The following is a 27998-nucleotide window of genomic DNA, read 5'->3' as shown; positions in this document are numbered from 1 at the left end:
ACTGACAAACCATGTTTTCATGTTTTCAAATCATGTTTTTATTTATTGCACTTAAATGAGTAAAACAACTGAAACAAAGGTACACGCATTGTATTGAGGGTTGAATTTTTAGCTCCATCTAGTTAGAAATAAAAGTTTAGAGTTGAAAGCGACAGTGACCAAATTCAAACCATGACATTAAGTTTCAGTTTTGATGCTAGAAATTCAACTTTTGCAATTCAGATTAATTTTTTGCATACCATGATTCAATTTAAGAATAAAAAATTCTGATTAATGCAATTAAAATTCAGTTTCTGCTGCCACTAATTTCTGCCCATACTACCTACTCTCTCCCAGTAGAAATGTAATGTGTATTATCTCCTTTGACCAGCAGAGGGCAGCATTTCATTAAACAGCAGCTACAGAGCTCCAGGAGTAGCCATCCTGGATTCACTCAGGACAAGGGTTTCTAATTTCTTAAGTGAGTTTCATATAATTTTCATATGATTCCCCCTTTAAACCTCATGTCACCTTGTTTTTGATCTTTCTCCACCTGTCCTCACTCAAATATGTTCGATGGGTGATAGTGTACATACTCCTGTCAGTATCACACACACACAGTGTGAGCGGAATAGGCAAGCTGACGAGTCTATAGATTTTTTTTCTTTCATAATTCTGCATGCTTACCATAAATATGTGCAGCTGATTGTGTCATGACCCAGCTCATAAGCCATGACAAGAAAGGAAGATGCACGGTTTTAACGAAGAAAGTTAACAAATTTATTAACAAAATAACAACAAACCCAGACCAAACTCATGAGATGTGTGAATCAGTACAGTCAGTAGCGTCAGTGAGTGGGTGTGTGAGAGGTGTAGTGTGAAAAGTTGTAACCTAAAAGTTAACGCAACGGCAGAGGCAACCCAAAACAAAACATGTTGCCTGGGGAGAGGACGGTCTGGTCTTAAATACCCCTGGGAGACTGGCCAGGTCACCCCGCCTACCAGGGACCTGAGGAGAGACTCGGACAACAGACAGACAGAGCAGGACGGCCGTCACAGTTGTCTCTGACATCTTGCTTCAGTTTAGCAAAGTAAATCAGCGATGACAAAGATTATATTTTAATTTTAATTTATAAAGAAGTTAAAACAATGTTTAACCTTTACCAAATATAACAAAGATCCAAAAGAAAGATATTTTAACCTGTCATCATAAACAACAACTTGATTCTGTCTGGTTTTATAATCCATTCATTTCATTTTCTAAGTAAAATATTCATGTTCCAGTACCTGAGTCATGTTAAAACCCTGTTCATTTTCCCTGAATATAGAAAACATTCTGCTGACAGTGATTGATTAATGTGTTCTTTACAGTAAAATGACTCATAAATCTATATGGAAATACATATATGCTCACATTAAGATGGAAGTGTGTGTGTGTGTGTGTGTGTGTGTGTGATCCTGTACAGAGTGAACTATCATTTCAGCAGCTGTCTTTGGTCAGCAGTGTGAGTGTTTCTCTCTCCCTCCTCTATTTGACAAGAGACACCGAGGAGTTTATCCACCCAAACCCAATCCCAGGATAGAGTGGTTCAGTGAATGTGGAGTGGAAGGTGTGGATGTGGATCAGTGTGTCAGAGGAAACTCTGTAGAAGGACAGAGAGCCAGCAGGCCAGTCCAGATACACTGCTACTCTGTTAGAGCCAGAGGAGAGGCGGGTTTGTATGACTGTTTCTCTGTTATTGTGAAAGGCAAAGTAACCATCAACATAGCAGAACAGACACCAGGACTTTTCATTCCATCCAAGCACACAGTCTTCACCCTCTCCTCTCCTACTGATTCCTCTGTAAGTCACTCCTATAGAAATCCTTCCTTCCCACTCGACCTCCCAGTAACAGCGACCAGTAAGAGCATTTGTACACAGCAGCTGAGGCCAGTCATCAAATCTCTCTGGGTGATCAGGATATGGCTGCTTCTCTCCCACCAGTGTCACCTTTCTTTCAGACAGGAAGATCTTTCTGTCTGCTGTGTTTGGGTCCAGTGTGAGTTCACAGGCATCTGATGAGAGAACAAGACACAATACAGCAGCAGTTAATCATCTAATATACCTGTTGTGTTTATTATTAGTTGATTTATTATATAACAAGGTGGCTGTTAATTATTTACCAGTTTCATGTTTGTGAATAATTATTCACTGATTTAAATTACAAGAAAAGGCACCCACCTCTGATGGGGCTTACATAAGGTTTAGTATAAATCAGTAAAGGTATCGCCAGGTATACCTGACGAAGGTGGCTTGACCGTAACGTTGTACCATTATTAAATTATTGTAAGTGAAGACAGTGTGTGGGAGTCTACTGATTTGTACTTCTCCTGCTCCTCCGATGCACCTGATGCATACGGTTGTGCAAAGATCACCTTTTTGTTTGGCTTACATAACAATTAGCACAATATGACGAAGAGACAAATAACACAAATAGCTTTAAAACAAATACATAATAATAACAATACTATTATTATTATTATTATTATTATTATTACTATTACTATTATTATTATTATTATTATTATTATCATTAGTAGTAGTAGTAGTAGTAGTATTAATAATAATAATAATAATAATAATAATGGTAATCCATATACACAAACATATATAGACATAAATAAAAAGATACATATTTCACAACTTTCTCACAAAATTTAACAGTTTCATTAAAACATGATGTCAACCATCGTTTTCATCCACAGTAGGATGTGAATGAATGGGCGTCACATACTGCTGTGTAAATGGACTTTCTATCTAAATAGTTGAATGTGTGTTGCTTTGTTTTCATGAATCAAACTAAATACACACTTACATTTCCTCACACCTGGTTTCAACCTCTGCTCTCCACCATGGTCCACACTGGGGGAATAAACAAAGTCAGACCAGCAGATTCTCTTTGATGATGGAAACATGGACATTGAATAACCTTCAATATGAATGAGTTTCAATACAGCATCAGTCATAACTCTGTTAGACATGAATCAATATTCCTCATCTTCTCAGTGTGACAGAGAAAATGTGTGTGACTCTCAGCCTTCTAGCGGACGTTGCCTCTCCATACCTGAGAGAGTCCAGTCTCCAAAGTCGATCCTCCAGGCCAGTAGAGAGCAGCTTCACTCCTGAGGCTCCTGGATGATTGTAGCTCAGGTCCAGCTCTCTCAGATGGGATGGGTTGGAGCTCAGAGCTGAGGCCAGAGAAGCACAGCCTTCCTCTGTGAGCAGACAGCCTGACAGCCTACACACACACACACACACACACAAGCAGTGAACAGCTACACGTTGTTGAGTCTCCTGGAAGGCCTCAACCAATCACTCAAGGAGGCGGTCCTACTGCCTGTCAATCACACACATGCATAGCTCAATCTAGTTCTGACCAGCCTGCAAACAGACCGACCCCCTCCCCCCTCGCTTTGAATGAGTTTTGATAATGCAGTTGAATGCTAGCAGAAAATGTAATTGTTACCAACACAAACAGTTGACATAATGATCTGTGTTAGTGTTTTCATTTGATTCATTTCAACACTTCTAGGATCAAAGATTCTTAACAGTTCTTTCTGGTATTTTAGGTCTAAACAACAAAGGCAGAATGAAGGGAATATTATCAAGGAAAGTTATTAACAGGACATTTTATTGCAAAAGGTTGGTACCACAACTTTGAAAATCATGTAAGAAGGAAATTCCTCCAGACATTGGTGATTTTCACTAATGTTACGCAGGAATTTAATTTGGTCAATTTGGGAGTTCTTGGATCAGTTTGCTGCGTGTGTTGACCGGGTTGAGGAATCCTGACCTGAGAGTTTCCAGTCTACAGTGTGGACTCCCCAGTCCAGCAGAGAGCAGCTTCACTCCTGAATCCTGCAGATCGTCGTCACTCATTTCCAGCTCTCTCAGACTAGAGGACTGGGAGCTGAGAACTGAGGCCAGAGCTTCACAGCTTCTCTCTGACAGCTGACAGACATTCAGCCTGAAGGACATGAAAATATATGAAAAAATATTAAGTGACGAACGTTATTTTCTTTCTCTTGTCTGTTTCTTCTCTTCATCTCACTTGTACTTTTTAGGACTGAAAGATATGTTGACTGCTCCTCTTTGTAATTATTTTCAATGCCAGAAATGATGTTCTGTTTCTGTAACCAAGTTGTTGTTTATAAGCTAGTACATTGGTTAACTTTTGCTGCCACAGCTGCGGTACTATTTTGTTTCCCGTAAAGGAACCGTCAGCAGCTACACAACAGGCAAAGTCAGCCCTCAAGCACAGGAACATTGTTGGCCATGTGCAACAAGGAAGTGGAGGCCTCGGCCTTGGAGAGAGCAAACCATCCTGGTACAAGGCAACTTCATCTCAGCGAGGAGGTCTCGTGGTCGGGCAGGTGCGCCGGCAAGAACAGGCAGCGAGGTGCGCAAAGGCCGTTTCTCAAGCAAAGCAAGGGCAGTGGATGAGATGGGAGGGAGTTGAGAAGAGAAAGTTCTCTTGGAAGGAGTTGTGGGACATGGAAGCATTTCAAACCAGCTTCATTATATGAGCCACGTACAATGTCCTGCCATCTCCCAAGAACCTCAGCCAATGGTACGGCGAAGACCCTACGTGCCCCCTCTGTCCATCTCCAGCAAACCTGAAGCACATACTTGTCGGCTGCAAGACAAGCCTTACACAAGGCTGTTACACCTGGCGACACAACCAGGTATTGAAGTGCCTAGCAGCTACGCTGGAGAGCAGACGGACAACCATCAATACCTTGCCTCCTCTGTCATCCCATCCTGCATCTGCAAGAGAGTTTGTCTGTGAAGGTGTGAAGCAGCCCAAGGCCTGTACTTCAAATCCAGAGGCCGGGCAGTTGGGAGTGGCACAGGACTGGAAGTTACTGGCGGACCAGGAACAGAGGCTCTGCTTCCCATTTGAGATCGCCACGACCAACCTCAGACCTGACCTTGTGCTTTGGTCCACCTCACTTCGCATTGTCTACATCATAGAGCTTACAGTGACGCTGTGGGTGAGGCCTACCAATGTAAGAGGCTGAAGTACACTGAGCTGGCAGCCGACGCTGAACAACATGGCTGGAAAGCTAAGGTTCACCCAATGGAAGTTGGATGCAGAGGCTTCGTAGGCATGTCAACTACCAGGCTGCTTAAGGACATCGGAATTTGAGGCCAGGCCCAACGTCAAGCCATCAAAGCCCTCCCCGGTGCTGCTGAAAGGGCGAGCCAGTGGCTCTGGATTAAGAGTAGAGACAACACCTGGGCTCCGAAATAACATCAAGAATGAGATGACGTCAAGGGGGGTGAGCCTGGGATGCCAGGCCTCATTGCTGAACCCTCTGGAGGTGTAGTGGGCTCATCAGTGAAATGCTGAGGAAGGAAGGTGCCCACTTGAAAACCCTGAGGTGTCATCGTCATTCCCACTCACATCAGCAAGGTATGTGCAAACAAGGGATTGTATCACCTAGTCCTAAATAGAACTGAACTTTGTACTGTTATCTCTCAGTGTTGTCATTACTGAGCTGTACTGAGCCTTCACAGCAAGTTAAACTTCTCTACATTTGAACCTCCAAAGAACAGGCAGGTTGTTGTATCTGGCAGTTTTTTTAATGCAGAAAGGTGAAACTGAAAAATGGCAAAAACATACATCAATTTGGTTGGACACCAATGGCAAGTCCCATTTTTTAGTTACATTGATACGTATAAAGGAAAGCATCACTTAACTACTTAAGTGATCAGGACAAAAAATTCAGAACTTTATGTTCAGTGAAACTGAAAATGCCAATATAAAATGATTCTGGAGTCCTGATGTAAAACTTGCAGTCTCACTTTGCAGATTCAGGAATACTGAATACCTTAGCTTGGAGAAATGTGTCAAATCAATTGAGAAAAACTGTGAATGGATCTTACCTGAGAGTTTCCAGTCTACAGTGTGGACTCCCCAGTCCAGCAGAGAGCAGCTTCACTCCTGAATCCTTCAGGTCATTGTTACTCAGGTCCAGCTCTCTCAGACTAGAGGACTGGGAGCTGAGAACTGAGGCCAGAGCTTCACAGCTTCTCTCTGACAGCTGACAGCAACTCAGCCTGAAAGAGAATTAGTGATGAAGACAAACAACAACTTTAAAAATGTTAGCTTGAGCTTCGATTCAATCTGACAGAATTAGGATTGGGGAAATAAGATTTTTTATCAATGTTGATTCCTTAATAATTCCCTCCCAACTGTCTGATTCCTTAATTATTCCCTCATTCCTTTATTAAACATTTTACCATTGTTGAACTTTATCACATCCAAACATGCTGTCAGTCAATCGATTGAAATATTGCTACCAATTCCAAATTAGAAAGTATACAAACATTATGAATGGTTTATGTCATACAGTTTTATTATTATTTTACTCACAATAACCTGAACCCTATCGTACATCACACAACTGACACACAGACACACACACACACACACACACACACAGGCACGCACGCACTCACACACTGACACGCACAGTTAACGTTTCTTCCATTGATGTACAGTTTATTTATTGTTTATTACTGAGAATTATTTTTTTCTGTTTTTCTACACAAGTGTTTTCTGGAAAAGAGAGCCAAGCTCTCAGTGTAAACTTCCTGTTTAAAACAAGATTCATGTTAGATCATCACTATCTGCTCTGATGCTAGGTGTGATAATGTGATTTAATTTTATTAAAAACTGCAGCAGTTACCACTCCAAAATGTTGCTCCAATGATCTGCTTTGTGCTTTAATTTGGTCAGTTTGGCAGGTCTTGGATCAGTTTGCTGCAGAATGTTAGAAATCCTTTTTGGTATTTTAGGTCTCAACAACAGAGACAGCAAGGAGGGAAATAATGAAATATCCTGATAGAAAGCAGAAAACAGTTCATAGGGGACAGAAAGTAGAGTGAAAGGTTGTTGCCACAATCATAAGAGCAGAGAAAATCCTCCACAGGTTAGGAATCTATTCACTGATGTTACTCTGTAAGTAAAGCAGGATTTAAATGGTCATGTGTTGACCAGGTTGAGGAATCCTGACCTGAGAGTTTCCAGTCTACAGTGTGGACTCCCCAGTCCAGCAGAGAGCAGCTTCACTCCTGAATCCTGCAGGTCGTTGTTACTCAGGTCCAGCTCTCTCAGACTAGAGGGCTGGGATCTGAGAACTGAGGCCAGAGCTTCACAGCTTCTCTCTGACAGCTGACAGACACTCAGCTGAAGGAGAATTAGTGATGAAGACAAACAACAACTTTAAAATGTTGGCTTGAGTTTCTATTCAATCTGACAGAATTAGGATTCACATTTCACACTTTGCTTTATGAATTGTGAATTTTACTAGCCTGTAATAATTAAATTAATAAGAAATTCTGAGTTAGCAATTTCCATGAGCACACTATAAATGGCATAATTTTTTGCGACATTTAAAAAAATAAACACCTCTCGACACAAACCACTTGACAAGTTTAGCCCAAAATGCATTAGTAATTGTACATGAAAAGAAATAACTGTACTGTAGTTTCTACATCATTTTTACAAAATGTATTCACAGAATGTACATAATGTTTGGTCAATATTTAATGCATATTTAGTAATAAACAATAATAATTTATCATTACATTGTTTTAAAAACAAGTGTTATTGAGGTGCCTCTTATACAAAATGTACATTCATAAATGTACATAAAGTTTGGTCAATATTTATTACATACTAAATAATAACATTAATAATAATTATGATTACATTGCTTAAAAAACATCTTCTATTGAGGTGCCTATTTCCCCTCCAAAGCTGCCGTACTCTGCGCATGTGTCATCTAAAACTGCTGTTGCTCTCCATGGCTTCAGCTTGTTGATTCTGGTTATATACTACTCATAATTATTTCTCTGTCTGTTTTTATCTGTATTACTGATAACAGGAGTAGTTGCTGTCTTGTACCGCTAGAGGTCAGGTATATCTGTGTGTTTCTATCTGCGTTACTCTTAACAATAGGAGAGCTGTAGTTTCTCTCTCTGGCCACTAGAGGGCAGTGAACTCAAGTCAAGATTTGTAACTAGATAGTATAAATAGTTTTTTTTTTTTTTTTTAAAAAGGGACAGTGCACATTAATGAACATTTAAAACAAAATGTAAATATTCCAGATTTAGCCACCAGGCAAATTTTCATCTGTTGGCCCGAAGAAGAGTTAGTGATGGAGACAAACCACTTTAAAAATGTTTCTATATGTTCTCCTCTGTGTTTAATTGGTAAGTCTGAAATGAAAGTGGAGATAATAAAGTTACTACTATAGAATGTAGCAGGAAAATTTGACTTTCGGTCACAATTTTGAAAATAAAATCCTTAATGATGAATATACATTGTTTCTTGAAGAATACCAAGTATCAAAATGAAAATACAGAATATATTTAAGGAGTAATCAGTAGTAAATGAAAATGCAATTGATGTGCTTTCCCAAAATGTTCTGTACACCCAAAAAAACAACAACATGACAGTACATTTTGTGGAAGCGTCTCTGCTGGGAATCAAACTTGGGTCTCCTGCTTGAGAGTCTACAGTCTGTTTTCAGGCCACATGACCCAGAAAGTGGAATAGGCCTACAGTGCGACTGACCAACCGACCGACTGACCGACAATGCCATCCATAGAGCCCCTGCTGTTGCGGGGCTAAAAATGAATATGCCAATTTCATTTATTTAGCCCTTTATCACAAGCATGTCTCAATGGGCTTAACATACCATATCATATCATATACCATCCTACATCATCTACATACTTCATCATATACTACATCATAGATACCATCCACATCAAACTTACTCATGGGCAACTTAGAGTCTCCAGTTCACCGGACCTGCATGTGTTTGGACTGTGGGAGGAAACCCACACAAACAGGAAGAACATGCAAACTCCACACAGAAAGGACCGGGGTTGAGATTCAAACCCAAGACCTTCTTTCTGTGAGGCAACAGTGTGGTTCAGTGGTGACAAATGTTAGGCTTTTATTTTGAAAGCAGTGTTATTCTGTGTCTCTCTGGCTGTTGGCTAATTGTTATGGAAATGTAAATTAATCACCAGCTGGGTAAGACTTCATGGTTTCAGGATAGTTGACATTGCCAACAGTTACAAATGTTATGCTAAGTTACAGTGAATCCATAATTCTACAATAATTGACTTATGTTGAGTTAAATCTGTAACTGTGTTGGCTATCTGTGGTAATGACTTGGTCAAGAGATTTACAATTTACAATTTCACATTTGGCAGACGCTTTTATCCAAAGCGACTTACACATGAGATTTGATTTTCATACAACACAAGCAAGGTTCTAGTTAGGAGAGAACAACGAGAGTAAGTGCTATAAAGCTAAGTTCTGGTCCAACAGGACATAGGTGCTACGAGGCAGTGCTACAAGGCAGTGCTATGAGGCAATGCATAGAGTGCATAGAGGCAATTTTTTTTGTTTTTGTTTTTGTTTGGTTACCCGGGCCATTAGGTGAGAAGGTATTCGCTAAAGAGCTGGGTCTTTAGCCTTTTCTTAAGGATTGAGAGGGACTCTGCAGATCGAATGGAGTTTGGTAACTCGTTCCACCACCGGGGAACCACAGAAGAGAAGAGTCTAGCTAGAGACTTAGGGCCTTGCTGTGGTGGCAGCATCAGGTGCCACTACTTGGCAGAGCGTAGTGAGCGGGAGGGAGCGTAGACCTGAATGAGGGAGTTCAGGTCGGTCGGAGCCATTTTGGTTATTGTTTTGTAGGCAAGCATCAAGGACTTGAACTTGATGCGGGCAGCAACTGGGAGCCAGTGGAGGGATATGAATAGCAGAGTGACATGTGCTCTTTTGGCTGGTTGAAGACCAGACGCGCCGCCGCGTTCTGGATCATCTGCAGAGGTTTGAGCTACATGCCGGGAGCCCTGCCAGTAAGGAGTTGCAGTAGTCAAGGCGTGATATTACAAGAGCCTGTACCAGGAGTTGTGCTGCATGCTCAGACAGGTAGGTTTCTGATCTTCCTGATATTGTACAGAGCAAATCGGCATGACCGAGCAACAGAAGCCACGTGCTCCTTGAAGGTTAGTTGGTCATCAATCATGACACCCAAGTTTCTGGCAGACTTTGTGGGCATGAGCTCAGTTGATTCGAGCTGGATACTGATCTGTTGTTGTACAGAGGGTCTGGCTGGGATGACAAGGAGCTCAGTCTTTGACAAGTTAAGCTGAAGGTGGTGTTCCTTCATCCAAGCCGAGATATCAGCGAGGCATGCTGATATCCGCGCCAAGACTGTGGGGTCATCTGGCGGGAACGATAGGAGGAGCTGGGTATCGTCAGCATATGAATGGTACGAGAAGCCATGTGAGCGGATCACTGCACCCAGTGAGGTGGTGTATATTGAGAAGAGAAGGGGTCCAAGCACTGACCCTTGAGGTACCCCTGTGGACAAGCAGTGGGATTTAGACACTTCCCCTCTCCAAGACACTCTAAAGGATCTCCCTGAGAGGTAGGACTCAAACCAGCAGAGGGCAGATCCTGAGAAGCCAAGCTCAGTGAGTGTGGAGAGGAGGATTTGGTGGTTAACCGTGTCAAAGGCAGCCGATAGGTCAAGTAGCAGTAGGACAGAGGACTGACAGGCAGCTCTAGCTGATCGCAGTGTTTCCACTACAGACAAGAGCGCAGTCTCAGTAGAGTGTCCGCGTTTGAAGCCAAACTGGTAAGGATCATACAGGCGGTTCTCAGAAAGGAATTCAGAGACTTGATTAAAGACCGCCCGCTCAAGTGTTTTGGAAAGGTCTGTAATTATCAACCTGAGATGGGCTGAGTGTAGGTTTCTTTAGCAGCGGGCTAACCCGCGCTTGCTTAAAAGCAGTGGGGAACACACCCGTTGTAAGTGAGGAGTTGATGATGTGCGTGACTGCAGGGATAAGTGTGGGCGAGATGGCCTGCAGGAGGTTGGAGGGTATGGGGTCCAACGGACAGGTAATGGGACGAGAGTCAAGCAGAAGTTTGGAGACTTGCTCCTCAGTGAGATGGGAAAAAGACAGGAGTGAGGTCCTGTTAGCTGGTGGCAGCATACTGAGTTGGTCAGGCTCAGAGAACTGATTACTGATAGAAACCTTATCAGTAAAGAAGGATGCAAAGAGGTCAACCGTGAGCAAACTTGAGGGTGGAGGTGGTGGCGGTTTGAGGAGTGAATTAAAAGCTGAAAATAATTTCCGAGCATCCTTGGCACTGCTGATTTTCTCCTGATAGTAAGTGGTCTTGGCATTTTTTTAGATGGGAGGAGAATGCCGAGTTTGATAGTCAGTGAGGTCAGTGGGATCACTGGATTTGCGCCATTTTCTCTCAGCTGCTCTGAGTCCCGCCCGTTGCTCTCTGATGACACCGGTGAGCCATGGGCTAGTGGGGGTTTTACGAGCAGGTTTGGATGAGAGTGGGCAGAGATTGTCTAGAGCAGGGTTTCCCAAACCTCTCCTCGAGTACCCCTTGTCCTGCATGTTTTAGATCACTCCCTGCTCCAACACAGCTGATTCAAATGATGAACTCTTTATCAACCCCTGAAGCTGCTTGTTAACAAGCTGATCATTTAAATCAGCTGTGTTGGAGCAGGAAGAGATCTAAAACATGCAGGACAAGGGGTACTCGAGGAGAGGTTTGGGAAACCCTGGTCTAGAGAGACGGCTAGGGAGGAGCAGAATGTGTCAGTAGCCTCATTGACATGGAGTGAGGAGAACTCTTTATGAGGGGGCATGGTAGCCGAGACCTCATCGGAGAGCCGAGCCGGTGTGAGGGACCGGAGGTACCGTCTGAAGGAGACCATTTGCAGCGGAATGTGAGGATGTTCCGGCAAGGAAACCATGAATTGAACAAAGAAGTGGTCTGACAGATGTAAGGGGGTGACAGTCAGATTTGCCGTGGAACAGTTTCGAGTCACAATCAGATCAAGTGTATTGCCCACTTTGTGTGTGGGAGCGGTGGAGACCAGTTTGAGGTCAAATGAGGACAGTAGTGAAAGGAAGTCAGCCGCTTGGGGTTTGTCAAGATAGATATTCATGTCCCCCATGACAATCAGTGGGGTGCCATCTTCAGGAATGGCTGAGAGTAGCATGTCCAGTTCAACAACAAAGTTCCCCAGTAGCCCTGGTGGGAGTTGATATATATCTAAATCCATAGTAGTTATTTGACACTGCTACAAATAAAATGATTCTGCTACACACATACGAAAGGAGGGAATCATTTATCTTCTTATGTTTTAGTGTGATTAGATTCACAGTTAATGTTTGTAGATTATAGAAGTCAAACAGAATCAACTCTTCTTGGAGTCTCTTGGAACTGACAACATTACGGTTTCTGGCATGATAAATGCTGAAATTTGAATCAATAAATAATAAAAACAGTATTCTAAAATAAGCTCCTCCCCTGTTATTGCCATAAATGAAGCATCGCGTTAGTTCAGGCAGAACACTGAAGTCGTGCACACTATCAACTGATTGGCTATCAGCTGTCCAATCCAAGCTGACTCTCATCACCAATCACATTCAAACAACTGAATGAGGCAGTCTTTATAATCTGCCAGCTCACACTGCTGTTCATTCATGCCACTGCTGCTGTTGACCCGAGTCAATGCAAAGTCCGTCCACCACCCCAACCTTCTCCTGTATTATCTGTTCACAGGATGCTTGTCTACGCTATCTCTATCCTTTATGTTGGTTCATATTACTAATGATATGTCTACTATGCCTTGGGGGGTTTATTGCACTCCCCGCAGAATCTCTTGCTTGCTGCTTGGATTCATTGGGGAGCATCTTCAAGAGCAGAGCCTTTTCCGCCAAATACCACTGCATAACCATTAGTGCTATAATGGTCCAATCTCCTTTGATGTAAGTGTCTCTGACTGAACATGTAGACTATCAGCTGACAACTTTACCAAATTACATCATAGCGATGGATCCTGGAATTTCACTTTATCAGTTGTCACAATGTAAGAGGTTGCATCTGGATGACTAGTCTTTAGCGGTCTGGTTAAATTGTACCAATGTCATGGTGATGTAATTTGTTTAGCAGTGTAGATTGTTGGGCAGTTTCACGGCTCTGTATATGAAGCTGGATCAGTTGAACACTGATTCTGTAAAAGAAAAATTTCCATTACAACAAAATTGAAAATAATTAAAAATACCTTCAACTCATACAAACTGCTGCTGCTAGAATATTAACTATGACTAGAAAACTCGATCACATCATACCCATTCTGGCCCTCCTTTACTGGCTCAGTTTTTCTACTGAACTCCTTATCTCTGGAATCAACATCCTCTTGTGATTAGGGAAGATAATTCTTTGGAAATCTTCAAACCCAAACTCAAAACCTCTCTGTTCTTACTGCCATTCAGCCAACCCCAGCCAGTCCAGTTCAGGACCGACACAGTATTATTCTCTTACTTTAGTTCAGACATCATTAATATAGGACCCAGACATTGGGAACCCAGTGTAGCACTGCCTGTTGGTCTGTCTGCATCATTACACTCTCTGTCTGTCTGGTATTGGCCCTTCCATTGTTTTCTTCAGTAATGTTTTCTTGGATTTTCTCATTTTCTTCACTGAGGCTCTAAAGTTGGTGCTACTGCTCAGCTCAGCTCTGTAGGTTAGGTCGACCTGTTCTTTCTTACCAACATGCTATTGTGTCCTGTGCTTTGTTTTGTTTCCTTGTGTTTTATTCTGTTTGTGTTTGACGGTCTGGACTGAGGCCAGATTTTGTTTTGTGATTGATTGTTGATTAGTTAGATCTATGGAGGGTTGTTCTTTTGAGACATGCTGTGTGATGAAACACCGGTAGAAATTAATCAGACTTGACTTGAAAAACCTATTTAAAAACGTTCAGTGCTTAACAGTACACATTCAGGAATTCTGACCTGAGAGTCTCCAGTCTACAGTGTGGACTCCCCAGTCCAGCAGAGAGCAGCTTCACTCCTGAATCCTGCAGGTCGTTGTTACTCAGGTCCAGCTCTCTCAGACTAGAGGACTGGGAGCTGAGAACTGAGGCCAGAGCTTCACAGCTTCTCTCTGACAGCTGACAGACACTCAGCCTGAAGAAGAATTAGTGATGAAGACAAACAACAACTTTAAAATGTTTTCCATTTTGTACTCACATCACATTTTAATAAAGTTAATATATCCAGTTATCTTTTCACCTACAGAGCTTTATTGGAGGCTTTGACCACTGGCAGCAGCCTCAGAAGAGCCTCCTCTGAAGCAAAGTATTTCTTCAGGTCAAACACATCCAGCTTCTCTTCTGATGTCAGTAAGATGAAGACCAGAGCCGACCACTGAGCAGGGGAGAGTTCGACTGTAGAGAGACTTCCTGAACTCAGGTACTGTTGGATCTCCTCCACTAGAGAACGGTCATTCAGCTCATTCAGACAGTGGAACAGATTGATGCTTCTCTCTGGAGACGGATTCTCCCTGATCTTCTTCTTGATGTACTGGACTGTTTCCTGATTGGTCTGTGAGCTACTTCCTGTCTGTGTCAGCAGGTCTTCTAGGAGAGTCTGATTGGTCTCCAGTGAAAGACCCAGGAGGAAGCGGAGGAACAAGTCCAGGTGTCCATTTGGACTCTGTAAGGCCTTGTCAATAGCAATCCTGTGGATCTTTGTTGCAGATGTTTTGCTGAAAAACATCTGCAGATTTTGGAATGTCAGTTGTGGCTTGGGCATTACATTCTTGTTGCTGTTGATTAGTGACAGGACCACATGAACAGCAGCCAGAAACTCCTGAATGCTCAGATGGACAAAGCTGAACATCTTGTTGTTGTCCTTGTCCTTCTTCCGCCCACGCTCTTCTTTAAAGATCTGTGTGAACACTCCTGAGTACTGTGAGGCTTCATTGAAATTAGTGCCACTCTTTTTTAGGTCTTTCTCATAGAAGATCAGGTTGCCTTTCTCCAGCTGGTCAAAAGCCAGTTTTGCAAGTGACTGAATGTACTGAATTCTGGTTTGTTTGTTTATGTTTTCTCTGTCATACTTCTCTTTCGTCTGATCAATTTGAAACACCAGGAATTCTGTGTACATCTCAGTCAGGGTCTTGGGGAGGTCTTCTTCTCTCTCTCTGGTTTTCAACATATGCTCCAGAACTATAGCAGTGATCCAACAGAAGACAGGGATGTGGCACATGATGTGGAGGCTTCGTGAAGTCTTGATGTGGGAGATGATTCTGCTGGCCTGCTCCTCATCTCTGAATCTCTTCCTGAAGTACTCCTCCTTCTGTGGGTCAGTGAAGCCTCTCACCTCTGTCACCATGTCAACAAAGTCTCCAGGGATCTGAGTGGCTGCTGCAGGTCGTGTGGTGATCCAGAGGCGAGCAGAGGGAAGCAATTTCCCCGCGATGAGGTTTGTCAGCAGTACTTCTACTCTGGTTGACTCTGTCACATCAATAGAGCACGTTTCATTGGCAGTGAAGTCTAGTTGAAGGCGGCTCTCATCCAGTCCGTCAAACACAAACAGAAGTTTGAATTTACTCTTGCTGTAGTTTTTGTTTCCTGACGTCTGTAGTTCTGTGAAGATTTCATTAAGAGCCTCCTCCTCGATGTCTTTGGTTTCCCAGATACAGCTGTGAATTAGTTCTGCAAAACGAAACCTTTCTCCCTTCAGTAAATTCAGCTGGCGGAAGGTGAAGGGGAATATGAGATGAACATCTTGATTGGTTCTTTCTTCAGTCCAGTCCAGGATGAACTTGTGCACAAGGAACGTTTTGCCTATTCCTGCAATCCCATTGGTCAGCACCGTTCTTATGGATCTGTGCTTTCCAGAAGGTTTGAAGATGTCGCTGGGTTTGATTGTTTTCTCTGTGTCCGCTGGCTTTCTTGATGTCATCTCAATCTGCCAGATCTCATGCTGCCTGTTGATGTGTATGTCACCCCCGTCTGTGATGTAGAGCTCTGTGTAGATATCATCCAGATGTTTCTGATCCTTCCTCTCTAACCAGCCTTCTTGTACACACATAAACCTGTCCTTGAGGTTAGGTTGGAGCGTTTGTTGGTACCATATGATGAGTCGTTGAGGCTCTGTTGTTCGCACCAGCAAATCTGTGTAGAAGAAAGTAACATCCATAAAAAGCTAAACTACAAATAAAAGTATTTACCTGGACACCTCTTTCATAGTATTCAGATTCACATATTTCATAGTGTAGCACCTAATTAAGTAGTTTTTAACTCTCTATTTTCCAAAGACAGGTTTTGATGAGTACACATACTGTACTCTTTGATGCACCAGCTTCACAATCGCACATTCAGCAGTTGGAAATGGTTCAATCATAAAAAATGAATCTGAAAACCCAAAGTCAGTTAAAGTCTATAAACAGGATTGCAACCCATGTTTTACAAATTAAATCCTTAAATTCACCTACGAATGACTATTTACGCCTTCAGTTCTCATTTAGCATCTCTGTTTATACGTTTACAGATTATTTTTTTAATTTCAGACTTTTGACTTTCTTAAGCAGAGGAGAAAATGACACAGAGGAGGAGAAATGTTCTCCAAACGCTGAATGTCAGTGAGATAATAAAGCTACAGGTTAGATCCTGCAGGATGATGTTTGTTGCTGATCTCATTAGAGATGTGCTCACATCTCTCACTCAACAAAGTAACACTATTATGCCATTACTATTATTATTATGAAAGTGATCACAACAATAAGATATTTGGCAACAAGCAAAATGCAACAGTGCAGCAGTGATGATTTTGGTCTACAACCCTCCATCAGCAGGATAATCACACAAACAGTTACAGCTCTTTACAGTCTCATATTGTGATTCAGTTTATTTCATTCCCACTGGACGTGCGCACCTTGCCAGCCAATAATACAGCATTTATGGATATAGCGGGTTACCCCGGTGTCGGGGTTACTGATGGGACAGACACTATAAATATTGATTAAACAGGGATTTTCATTTTTGACAGTATAAGTAAACCACACTTTTATAGACTAAATTGTGTGATTATCGCATGTGATCCCTTGTGTGTCTAAAAGAGAGCATCATACCTAGCAACAGAGTGGACCACACCTCCTCACTAAGATAAAAGTTCTTGTCCATTCCTGCAGAGTCGCTCTGAGAACTTTCCTAAATCACTCCTAAGCTAGAACTCCTTGCTAGGAAGTTTTATGCTAAATTAAGACTCTGAGAGGATTCTCACAACGTTTGTGAATACGGCTCCAGGAGCTGTGACATCAAGTAAAAGAAACCTATTAACTAAATCCTTCATCGTTTTAACAGCCACACTAAATGGGCAGTGACAAGACCAACATGACAGCCAGGACGAGCCAGAGAATAGCTTTACCTTCAGTCTGACTGCTGTCAGTGGGAAGGTGAGGAAGAGGAGCAGACTGTGGTTGAATGGAAGAAGATCTTCTGTTCTCTGAAGTCTCCCCAACATCACCGACATCCACTGAGAGAGAGAGAGAGAGAGAGAGAGCGAGAGAGAGAGAGAGAGAGAGAGAGAGAGAGAGAGAGAGAGAGAGAGAGAGAGAGAGAGAGAGAGACATGTGTTCCTGTTTATTTAAACCTGAACCATTGACCTGCTGTCTGTCTCATCCTTGACTGAGGTCTGCTGGTCCTGGTCCTGGGTTGACTGCCATCTGAGGCCTTGTGGGTCTGATTGAGCTACAAACTTTTTCTCTGTCTCTACAGCACTCGATAAATGGGACCAGAGTCACAGTCAGAATGAATGGGAGTCAATTCTGCTCCATAAAACTAAATGGCAGTAACTACTTTTAATGTGCTAGAAAGGTCAAATTATACCCATTCATGCTCTTAAATGATACAAAAAGCTAAAGTCAGCAGCATTACCCTGTGCCTGAACCCCTGGGGATCAATAAAGTGTGATACAATCACAACACAACGAGACTTGCCGTTTGCTGTTTTCCTGACATCTGCATAACATAAAACTCAAAATAAACACAGAGACTCAAAAGGCAGCCTGCCTCTCTTCACACATCTACTGTCTGAATGCAGAATAACAGCAGAGCACAAGTGAAAAAACAGATAAAACAGGCTGAGAAAGTGAACAGGGAGAAGGTGGAGAAGCTCTTCCAGGAAGGTCAAGCCAAGCTAATCCGGCTTTAGGGCAGATGAGTGTGTCGCCATGTCAAAGAAACTGAACAGCTTCTACTGCATCATCTAGTGAGGGTGTGGAGTCTGATAGCTCAGACAGCATAGTGTATCAGACTGAGACTGTCCCTCCCTCACCACACCACTATTCATCGTCGTTCAGTCAAACTTCATCAGAATAATCTTATTTTTATTGACTCATCTGGTAGCAGCACTGACTCAGCTAAAGTCTGTAATGTCAGTGCAGTTTCCCTTCCCTGATGCCTCCCATGTCGTTCTTTTCTGCCCCCTGGAATAAATCAGATCAGCCTTCCATCGCAGCACTGGTGGTAACTAACCAGACCACAGAGCGTGTTGAGGAATACAAATACCTCAGCACCACCATCCATCACAAACTCATCTTCAAGAGAAATACCCAAAACATATTCTCAAAATGTCAGCAACGCCTCTTCAGAAAACTCCCGGTCCCTCAGTCAGTCCTACCAGTCTTCTATCTGTGTTTCACTGAATCCCTCTTCACATTCAGTATTACAGCAGGTTTGGAGTGTTGGGCAGCATCAACACAAACCACCTCCACAAGACTGTCAGGATCTGCAATAAAATCGTTGGCACAGACCAGGAACACTAACCAGCATCAACAAAGAAGAAGGAGTCTCAAAGAGCTTGGGACATGACACACACACACACACACACACCTTACACACACACACACACACACACACACACACACACACACACACACACACACACACACTGCACAGGTACAGGGAACTAACACTAAGGACTAAACCAGCCATGTCTAGCTTTGTGCCTTCCAACAACCAGCTAATAACTCTGAGGCTACTGTGGCTGCTTAGCAGGTACCAAATTAATTTCTATGATTATTTTTATGACTTGTTTATAACTTTGACTGTTTACTGTGTTTATTGTTACTGTCTTGATATATTTCCTTGTGTTATTTTCATGCTTCCACACACTGAAAAATAACTTATAACTTGCTGGTATAAAGTGTTTTGGTCACACTTTATTTGGATAGTCCAATGTTGATAGTCAACTTCCTATCAAGTGACTATAATGTTTCACTAAAAAGTCTACTGAGTTTCAAGTGAAACTTATAATTGTGTGAAGTCTCTATAGAGGCTTGGGTTAATCTTAGGGTTGGGGTTAATGTTAGAGATAGGGTTAAGGTTACATAGTCTGTAGAGATAGACCAAATAGACAAGTGACACTTTGTTGAACATCTACTTTTTGTCACTTGATCGTTAGTTTAGTGTCAACATTTGACTATCCAAATAAAGTGTTACCAATATTTAATTATAAATGTGAGGGACATTGTGTCATTTGTGTTTTTCACATGTTCGTATTTTTATCTCCCCATGACTTACCTTTGGGTTCTGAGCTGCTGTTTGACAAACTCTGCACTAGATCATTCCTGTTGATCTTCATCAAAACCTTCTTGGTCACCTCCAGAGAGTGTTGGTTGTAGGTCTGCACCATCTGATCCACTGTGTCCTGCCTGTTTGCCTTCTCCACTTTGCTCTTTCTGATGGCTGGGAAACCTTCCAGGATGTCATCCTGCTGCAGGAACCACTGGAAGATCTTGAGCTCTTCATCTCCCAAATCCTCCAGTGTTTCCAAGAGCTTCTCTTTATCCGTCGCCATCGTTGCTCCCTGGTAAAGTTCGACAGTATTTTACAGTCAAGAACAATTGTGCAATATTTCCACTGGGATAATTAAAAATTAATCTCATTTCATCAATACCAGTGTTAAATATATGCAAGTCTTGTAAAAGTACTTTGTCAGCCAGATCACAAAAGGTAATTACCTCTGCTAAAGAGGTTATGTTTTCGGTGCCATTTCTTTGTTTGTTTGTTTGTCTGTTTGTCTGTTAGCAGGATTTTGGAGCGGATCCGGATCCGACTCACGAACAAGCAATAATAGCACGAACCTTGGCGGAGGTCTGCGCTCTCTGAGTGCCCTTCCTGTAATTGATAATGTAATTGGTAAATTTGTTCTATTGTCTGATCATGTATAACCCTTTAGTACAAACACACAGTACATGTATATGTATGAATTTCTTTAACAAAGTTAGAGCAGGGTGATTCCGTTTTGCTCTTTAACATTCCTTTTATTTCTGTGAACTGGTTAATATTTCTGTCTTTTATTTCCTGGCTGTAACTCTTTCCAGCACCGTGATGCCAGTAACTGGAATGAGCCACCTGATCTGAACATCACATGTTCTTGTTGCTGTGTACACTGGCCATAAGTAAGTATATTCTCTTTATTTGACCTTTTGCACATAACCTAACCCTATAATAACAGTAGTTTCTTCTTCTTTCTTTTTTCTTCTTTCCAGATAAGCTGGAGTTTTACCTGTCTTGGCTGTCCTGGCTAGAAAGTCTGATACAGGGACCCTTCACTACATCTGAACAGGATCTTAGGGTGGAATACCAGAGTCACTTATGGATGAGATTTGATTCCTCCTGAGGTTTCAAATTTAAAAAAAAAGTATCCTTCATCACGTGAAAACACAGACTGAGCACTTGTTCTGCAGTTTCACTTCTCTAATTTTACTATGGAATTCAATGTGGAAAAAAAACGGAATAAAATTGAACAATCTGTACTTTCACATGTATTAAGAATGATTTTAATCCTTATGAACAAATGAGACTTGGACTTTATAAAAGGAGGCTATTGATAAAGTCTTGTTGTTTTGTACACTCAGTGTATTAACAGTGGATCAAACTTCAATCAGTCTCATCCAAGCTGTCAGGCCTTCTGAAACTTCCTCATATCTCACCATTGAAATGAGGCGTGACAACAGTTAACTTGTAACCTGGTGTTGATTTTATCTGGCCACACTAAAATAAAACATGGCAAACATTCTTAGAGAAGGTTCATTTTGGCCCCAAAGTCAAATGTTGGAAATCTGAGTAACTAATGAATATTCATATCTGTGAGCATCGAATACACATCTTGAAAGATTTCACAACATCATCATATACACAGTCATACAGTTGTACAAACACAACACAATTCTCCATACTTCATGTATCAAACATGTCTAATGTTTCCTGGTAGGATCCTTACCTGGTGAACTCACATCCAGATCAAGTCAAACAGACCTTCTAATATCATCTGTAGAGGAAACACTGACAGACGTTGCTTCCTATTTTTTTCATCGGTTCTGGGTCTGCACACCCACAAGGAAGAAGGAGGGGGGATCCTGTGGTACTGCCAACTAATCAGAGCAGTGACTCTTTTTAGTTGCTAGAAACCAAAAGTATTGACTGGAAGGCAACTGCCTCCTCCAAGGCTGCAAACTGTCTTCACTTAGCCAACCACAAGCCATGTGACACTGTGTATGTGAGATGTGTGTGTGTGTGTGTGCATAAAAAGATTCTTCTTTCTTATGTTTCATTAAAACCAATGATGTCAACCATCGTCTTCATCCACAGTAGGATGTGAATGAATGGACGTCACATGCTGCTGTGTAAATGGACTTTCTATCTAAATAGTTGAATGTGTGTTGCTTTGTTTTCATGAATCAAACTAAATACACACTTACATTTCCTCAGACCTGGTTTCAACCTCTGCTCTCCACCATGGTCCACACTGGGGGAATAAACAAAGTCAGACCAGCAGATTCTCTTTGATGATGGAAACATGGACATTTAATAACCTTCAATATGAATGAGTTTCCATACAGCATCAGTCATAGCTGCTGTTAGACATTAATCAATATTCCTCATCTTCTCAGTATGACAGAGAAAATGTGTGTGACTCTCAGCCTTCTAGCAGACGTTGCCTCTCCATACCTGAGAGAGTCCAGTCTCCAGTGTGGATCCTCCAGTCCAGCAGAGAGCAGCTTCACTCCTGAGGCTCCTGGATGATTGTAGCTCAGGTCCAGCTCTCTCAGATGGGAGGGGTTGGAACTCAGAGCTGAGGCCAGAGAAGCACAGCCTTCCTCTGCAGTGGCGGTTCTAGACCATTTCAAATGGGGGGGGGGGGGGGGGCAGTTACATTAGACCTTATTGTTCTCGTATAGTTTTCCTCACTGCATTGCGGACATTTCAGCACTATGGAGCTGGGCTGGTTCTAGACTGCTTTGATTAGGGGGGCATAAACAGATGTTGGTTGGTCACCAACTAATATGAGTGTTCTTCAGGACTGTAAGCTATAATGTGCACTGTTTGTATTTATCTAAAGCTATAGTAATTAATACATAATTTCTTGCATTTTAAACCCACCCACACAGATCAGACGATTATTTTATGGTAATCCAGCCAATTAATGCACATTACGTTAAAATAGACACAAATAAAATATATAATATAAAAAATAGCATAGGGATGTTTAAGACTACTCATCAGTCCATGATGAATAATCATAATTGAAACAAAAGGAATATAGAAAAGACACAATTTTTCAGAAGGTGTCCATGGAGAGAGGAGACACTCACAGCTATTGTCTGGACTATGGCTGTGAGTCCAGACGCCTACAGGCCATCAGCATTACACTTGAAGCCTGCATCCACAGCAAATCTAATAACTAATGTAGCCTGAAAATGCCATAGCATACTTCAAAACATCTTTGGAATAAAAACAACAAAACCAAATCAGTGTCTGTGTAATTAGAAATACATATTTTTTTGGTAACCCTTAATTTTACAGGTCCCTAACAATGTAACAACAATTCCTAATTAGACATTAACAAAAAATCAAATTTAATTACTAACAACATATCAACTGTTATTTACAAAAAGATAATTATACAACAACATATTTGTGTTCACATGTATTTACATGGTACCGGACTTGTAAAATGAAACGGGTCTATTTTCTACAGTTCGATAGTAATACATATGTATTTGCATGGTACCGGACCTAGTATTATTAATAGTGATGTAATACTGATTTTGTTTTACACCTTCTATAGCTACTGATATTATAAATACTGATCAGTCATTATGTTACTAGTAGAATTGTATCAGTATATATACTGATATTAATAATTATATCATTTTATATAATTATATTGTAGATGTATGACTCTGCATGTTCTAGAAAACATAAAGTCTAAGATGGATGCCAATGGTGTTGTAGGAGTTGGTTTTTCTTGAATTAAAAAAAGCCTTTGATACAGTAAACCATCAGGTTTTGATGGCCAAATTGTCTCATTTTAACCTTTCACTGAGCACTATGAAATGGATAGAAACATATCTTTATATAGAAAACAGTGTGTTAGAGTACACAACACCACATCTGCAACTTCTGATAATACTCTTGGTGTAGCTCACGGTTCAGTTCTGGGGCCTTTGTTGTTTTGCATTTATATAAACGATCTACCTAGTAATTGTCTATCTAATGTGACTTGCCAGATGTATGCAGATGATACAGTTGTGTATGTGCAGCTAAAAACAAACATCAAGCTGCACAAGAAATATCCACTGCTATGATTAATTTTTCTAACTGGCTGGGACATTCTCATTTACATCTCAATGTGTCGAAAACTGATTGTTTATTTTTTCTAAAAAGGCAAGTACAGATATAGACCCTGATGTGTTTGTGCTCGGAACAACGCTGGAAGTGGTACATGAGTTCAAAGATTTAAGAATCATTATTGATTCACAGCTCAACCTGCCAAGGGACAACAGATGAAAATTTGCCTGGTGGCTAAATCTGGCATATTTACATTTGGTTTTAAATGTTCATTAATATGCACTGTCCCTATTAAAAAAAAACCTATTTATATTATCTAGTTACAAATCTTGATATTAATAATATTAATGACAGATAACTACAGCAGTCTTATTGTTAATAGTGACATTCAGAGAGTTTACTGTCCTCTAGTGGCCAGAGAGAGAAACTACAGCTTTCCTATTGTTAACAGTAATGCAGATACAAACACATAGAGATAACTGCCCTCTAGTGGTAAAAGACAGTAACTACACCTCTCCTATTGTTAACAGTAATACAGATAGAAACACATAGAGATGACTGCCCTCTAGTGGTAAAATACAGTAAATGCAGTTCTCCTGATATCAGTAATACAGATAAAAATAGAGAAATAATTATCAGTATATATAACCAGTATCAACAAGCTGCAGCCATGGCGAGCAGCAGCAGTTTTAGACGACACATGCGCGGCAATTCTGGAAGGGAAATAGGCACCTCAATAGAAGATGTTTTTAAGCAATGTAATCATAATTATTATTAATTATATTATTTAATATGTTATAAATATTGACCAAACGCTATGTACATTCATGAATGTACATTTTGTAAAAAAAAAAGGCACCTCAATAACACTTGTTTTTAAAACAATGTAATGATAAATTATTATTAATGTTTATTACTACATATGCATTAAATATTGACCAAACTATACGTACATTTTGTGAATGCACATTTTGTAAAAATGATGTAGAAACTACAGTACAGTTATTTCTTTTCATGTACAATTACTAATGCATTTTGGGTTAAACTTGTCGACTGGTATGTGTCAAGAGGTATTTTTTTTTTAAATGTCACAAAAAATGATGTTGTCGTGTGCTTATGGAAATTGCTAACTCAGAATTTCTTATTAATTTAATTATTACAGGCTAGCAAAATTCACAATTCATAAAGCAAAGCGTGAAACGTGAATCCTAATTCTGTCAGATTGAATAGAAACTCAAGTAAACATTTTAAAGTTGTTTGTCTTCATCACTAATTCTCCTTCAGGCTGAGTGTCTGTCAGCTGTCAGAGAGAAGCTGTGAAGTTCTGGCCTCAGTTCTCAAGCTCCCAGTCCGCAACAACCTTTCACTCTACTTTCTGTCCCCTATGAACTGTTTTCTGCTTTCTATCAGGATATTTCATTATTTCCCTCCTTGCTGTCTCTGTTGTTGAGACCTAAAATACCAAAAAGGATTTCTAAGATTCTGCAGCAAACTGATCCAAGAACTGCCAAACTGACCAAACTGACTTATCTAACATGTATCTTGTTTTAAACAAAAAGTTTACACTGAGAACTTGGCTCTCTTTTCCAGAAAACCATAAAACTGTTATGTAGAAAAGCAGGCAAAAGTAATTCACTTAACTGTCTAACTTAACTGTTTGTGTGTGTGTGTGTGTGTGTGTGTGTGTGTGTGTGTGTGTGTGTGTGTACAGGCTGTCAGGCTGTCTGCTCACAGAGGAAGGCTGTGCTTCTCTGGCCTCAGCTCTGAGCTCCAACCCCTCCCATCTGAGAGAGCTGGACCTGAGCTACAATCATCCAGGAGCCTCAGGAGTGAAGCTGCTCTCTGCTGGACTGGAGGATCCACACTGGAGACTGGACTCTCTCAGGTATGGAGAGGCAACGTCTGCTAGAAGGCTGAGAGTCACACACATTTTCTCTGTCATACTGAGAAGATGAGGAATATTGATTAATGTCTAACAGCAGCTATGACTGATGCTGTATGGAAACTCATTCATATTGAAGGTTATTAAATGTCCATGTTTCCATCATCAAAGAGAATCTGCTGGTCTGACTTTGTTTATTCCCCCAGTGTGGACCATGGTGGAGAGCAGAGGTTGAAACCAGGTGTGAGGAAATGTAAGTGTGTATTTAGTTTGATTCATGAAAACAAAGCAACACACATTCAACTATTTAGATAGAAAGTCCATTTACACAGCAGCATGTGACATCCATTCATTCACATCCTACTGTGGATGAAGATGACGGCTGACATCATGTGTCTTAATAAAACATAAGAAACGTATCTTTTTATGTGTGTGTATTGTGGCAAATAGCTCAGGGAGAGGCACAATACCGGCAGGGAAATGATTCTCAGACACATTTTTGCAGGTGTCAAAAAGTTCTTTATTTTACAAATGAGGTGTGGGTTGGGTGTTGGAACTCCAATCTACGTTTCGGTCACAAGGACCAAGGAGAGAAAGGTCCTTGTGACCCAAACGTCGACTCTTTTTAATAAATCAATGCAGAGGTGATAAATGTGGGGGGAATTTACTTTTTTTCTTTGGAATTGGATCTTCGGGGTAATTGATTCCCTGCACCACAAAAGAGACAAAGCAAGTGGTGTGCGTGTTGCCTTCAACTCATCTCACACACACACACACACACACACACACACACACACACACACACACACACACAGTGTCACATGGCTTGAACTGATGAAGCAACAGGAAGCAACCTCTGTCAGTGTTTCCTCTACAAATTAATGTAGAAAGTCTGTTTGACTTGTTCGGGATGTGAGTTCACCAGGTAAGGATCCTACCAGGAAACATTAGACATGTTTGATACATGAAGTATGGAGAATTGTGTTGTGTTTGTACAACTGTATGACTGTGTATATGATGATGTTGTGAAATCTTTCAAGATGTGTATTCGATGCTCACAGATGTGAATATTCATTAGTTAATTGTAGATTTCCAACATTTGACTTTGGGGCCAAAATGAACCTTCTCTAAGAATGTTTTCCATGTTTTACTTTTAGTGTTGCCAGATAAAATCAACACCAGGTCACAAGTTAACTGTTGTCACGCCTCATTTCACTGGTGAGATATGAGGAAGTCAGACGGCCTGACAGTTTGGATAAGATTGACTGAAGTTTGATCCACTGTTAATACACTGAGTGTACAAAACAACAAGACTTTATCAATAGCCTATACTTTTACAAAGTCCAAGTCTCATTTGTTCCTAAGGATTAAAATCCTTCTTACATGTTAAAGTACAGTGTTCACCAGCTTGTTTTTCACCAGTTTTTTTCCACTCTGAATTCCATAGTAAAATTAGAGAAGTGAAAGTGCTGTAAAAATGCTTGCTCTGTGTTTTCACATATAGAGATGAAGGATAATTTATTTTCTTTGAAACCTCAGGAGGAATCAAATCTTATCCAAAAGTGACTGTGGTATTCCACCCTAAAATCCTGTTCAGATGTAGTGAAGGGTCCCTGTATCAGACTTCCTAGTAAGACAGGTAAAGCTCCAGCTTATCTAGCATGTGGCAATTCTTAGTATTTATGGTGATTTAGGTACTTGGAGGTGTGAAGTAATCGCAGTAAAAAAACTGAATCATGTCACCAACTATAAAACACGCCCCCTTTTACAAGCCAGTCAGATTTTGCTCCAGTTTCTATGTAGATGCTGGACTTTCTGAAATTGACCAATCAGCACTAAGAGGAGGGCGGGCCTTCCAGAATGGCCAACCAATCAGAGCAGTAGCTCATTAGCATAAGAAGCTGCTAATGTAAAACGACCTGTTTTCTTGTAGGTGGGAAATAAACACTGTAAAGTGAATAGCTAAAGCTATAACTACAAGATTTTTTACAAGAAAAGACTTTTTACTGAAAAATTAAATTGCTGAAAAAGCAAATGATACCCTTCCTTTAAGGTGAAACACTGCTTCCTTTGTTCAAGCAGATTCCACTGTAATGGTGCCAAAAGAGTTTTTTGGACATGAAAACCAGCAGGGACCCCCAAAATGCCCCAGCTTTTTAAAACTCTGCACTCATGAAGTCACACTGTGAAAAAACACAGGTGGAACTACTGAAAAAGGTTGTGAGATCGAGTTCTGGGTGCTGCAACCACAATGTGACACTAATACAGCTATGGGTCATGCCTGGTTTAGGTGAGGTTCTTCTAAAGATTTAAAGTTATCACCAACATTTCATTTTCTCCTCCTTTTGTCCCGTTTTCTCCTGACTAAACAGCTCAGCTGTTCCCAGTGGCCATTTTGCTGCTAGCAGCTATACATTGCTGCTCTGCGTTTTGTTTCTACTGTGAAAGTGAAAGAGCAGAAATAGTTTTGTCGGCCTGTACATGAATAGAATGTTAAATGCATGTATGAGGCATGTGTGTTTACTGATTTTCTATTTCACTTTGACAGAAAAGAGAACTTTGCTATACTTTTAAACCACAAATGCCAGATTAATGTA

At 41.0% G+C, this 27998-nt stretch overlaps 1 protein-coding gene across 1 annotated transcript; it reads right to left on the bottom strand.

Moving 5' to 3' along the window:
* Window positions 1-794: 794 nt before the first annotated feature.
* Window positions 795-21214, bottom strand: LOC139655403 (NACHT, LRR and PYD domains-containing protein 3-like). Its single transcript, XM_071532800.1, has 12 exons — window positions 21169-21214; window positions 19464-19749; window positions 17309-17416; window positions 14172-16056; window positions 13889-14062; window positions 9945-9950; window positions 7042-7209; window positions 5909-6082; window positions 3813-3986; window positions 3084-3257; window positions 2835-2881; window positions 795-2034 (listed from the first exon to the last, which is right to left on the bottom strand). The coding sequence occupies exons 2-12, from the start codon at window positions 19738-19740 to the stop codon at window positions 1508-1510; spliced, it is 3714 nt and encodes a 1237-aa protein (XP_071388901.1). The 5' UTR covers window positions 19741-19749; window positions 21169-21214; the 3' UTR covers window positions 795-1507.
* Window positions 21215-27998: the final 6784 nt, after the last annotated feature.

Source organism: Centroberyx affinis, unplaced genomic scaffold (genome assembly GCF_046629955.1).
Source record: "Centroberyx affinis isolate AG114_WGS23_722 - 3 ecotype Tasmania unplaced genomic scaffold, CSIRO-AGI_Caff_v1 ptg002250l_1, whole genome shotgun sequence".
Taxonomy (NCBI): domain Eukaryota; kingdom Metazoa; phylum Chordata; class Actinopteri; order Beryciformes; family Berycidae; genus Centroberyx; species Centroberyx affinis.
This window is presented reverse-complemented; position numbering and strand designations above follow the sequence as displayed.

Excerpts from the sequence above, each read along its gene's own strand:
- LOC139655403 (XM_071532800.1), bottom strand. The coding sequence starts at position 19,740 with ATGGCGACGGATAAAGAGAAGCTCTTGGAAACACTGGAGGATTTGGGA. Across the intron at positions 16,057-17,308 it reads TGACAGCAGTCAGACTGAAG|ATTTGCTGGTGCGAACAACA; the intron begins GTAAAGCTATTC and ends TCTTCTACACAG. Across the intron at positions 3,258-3,812 it reads TGTAGACTGGAAACTCTCAG|GCTGTCAGGCTGTCTGCTCA; the intron begins GTCAGGATTCCT and ends GTGTGTGTGTAG.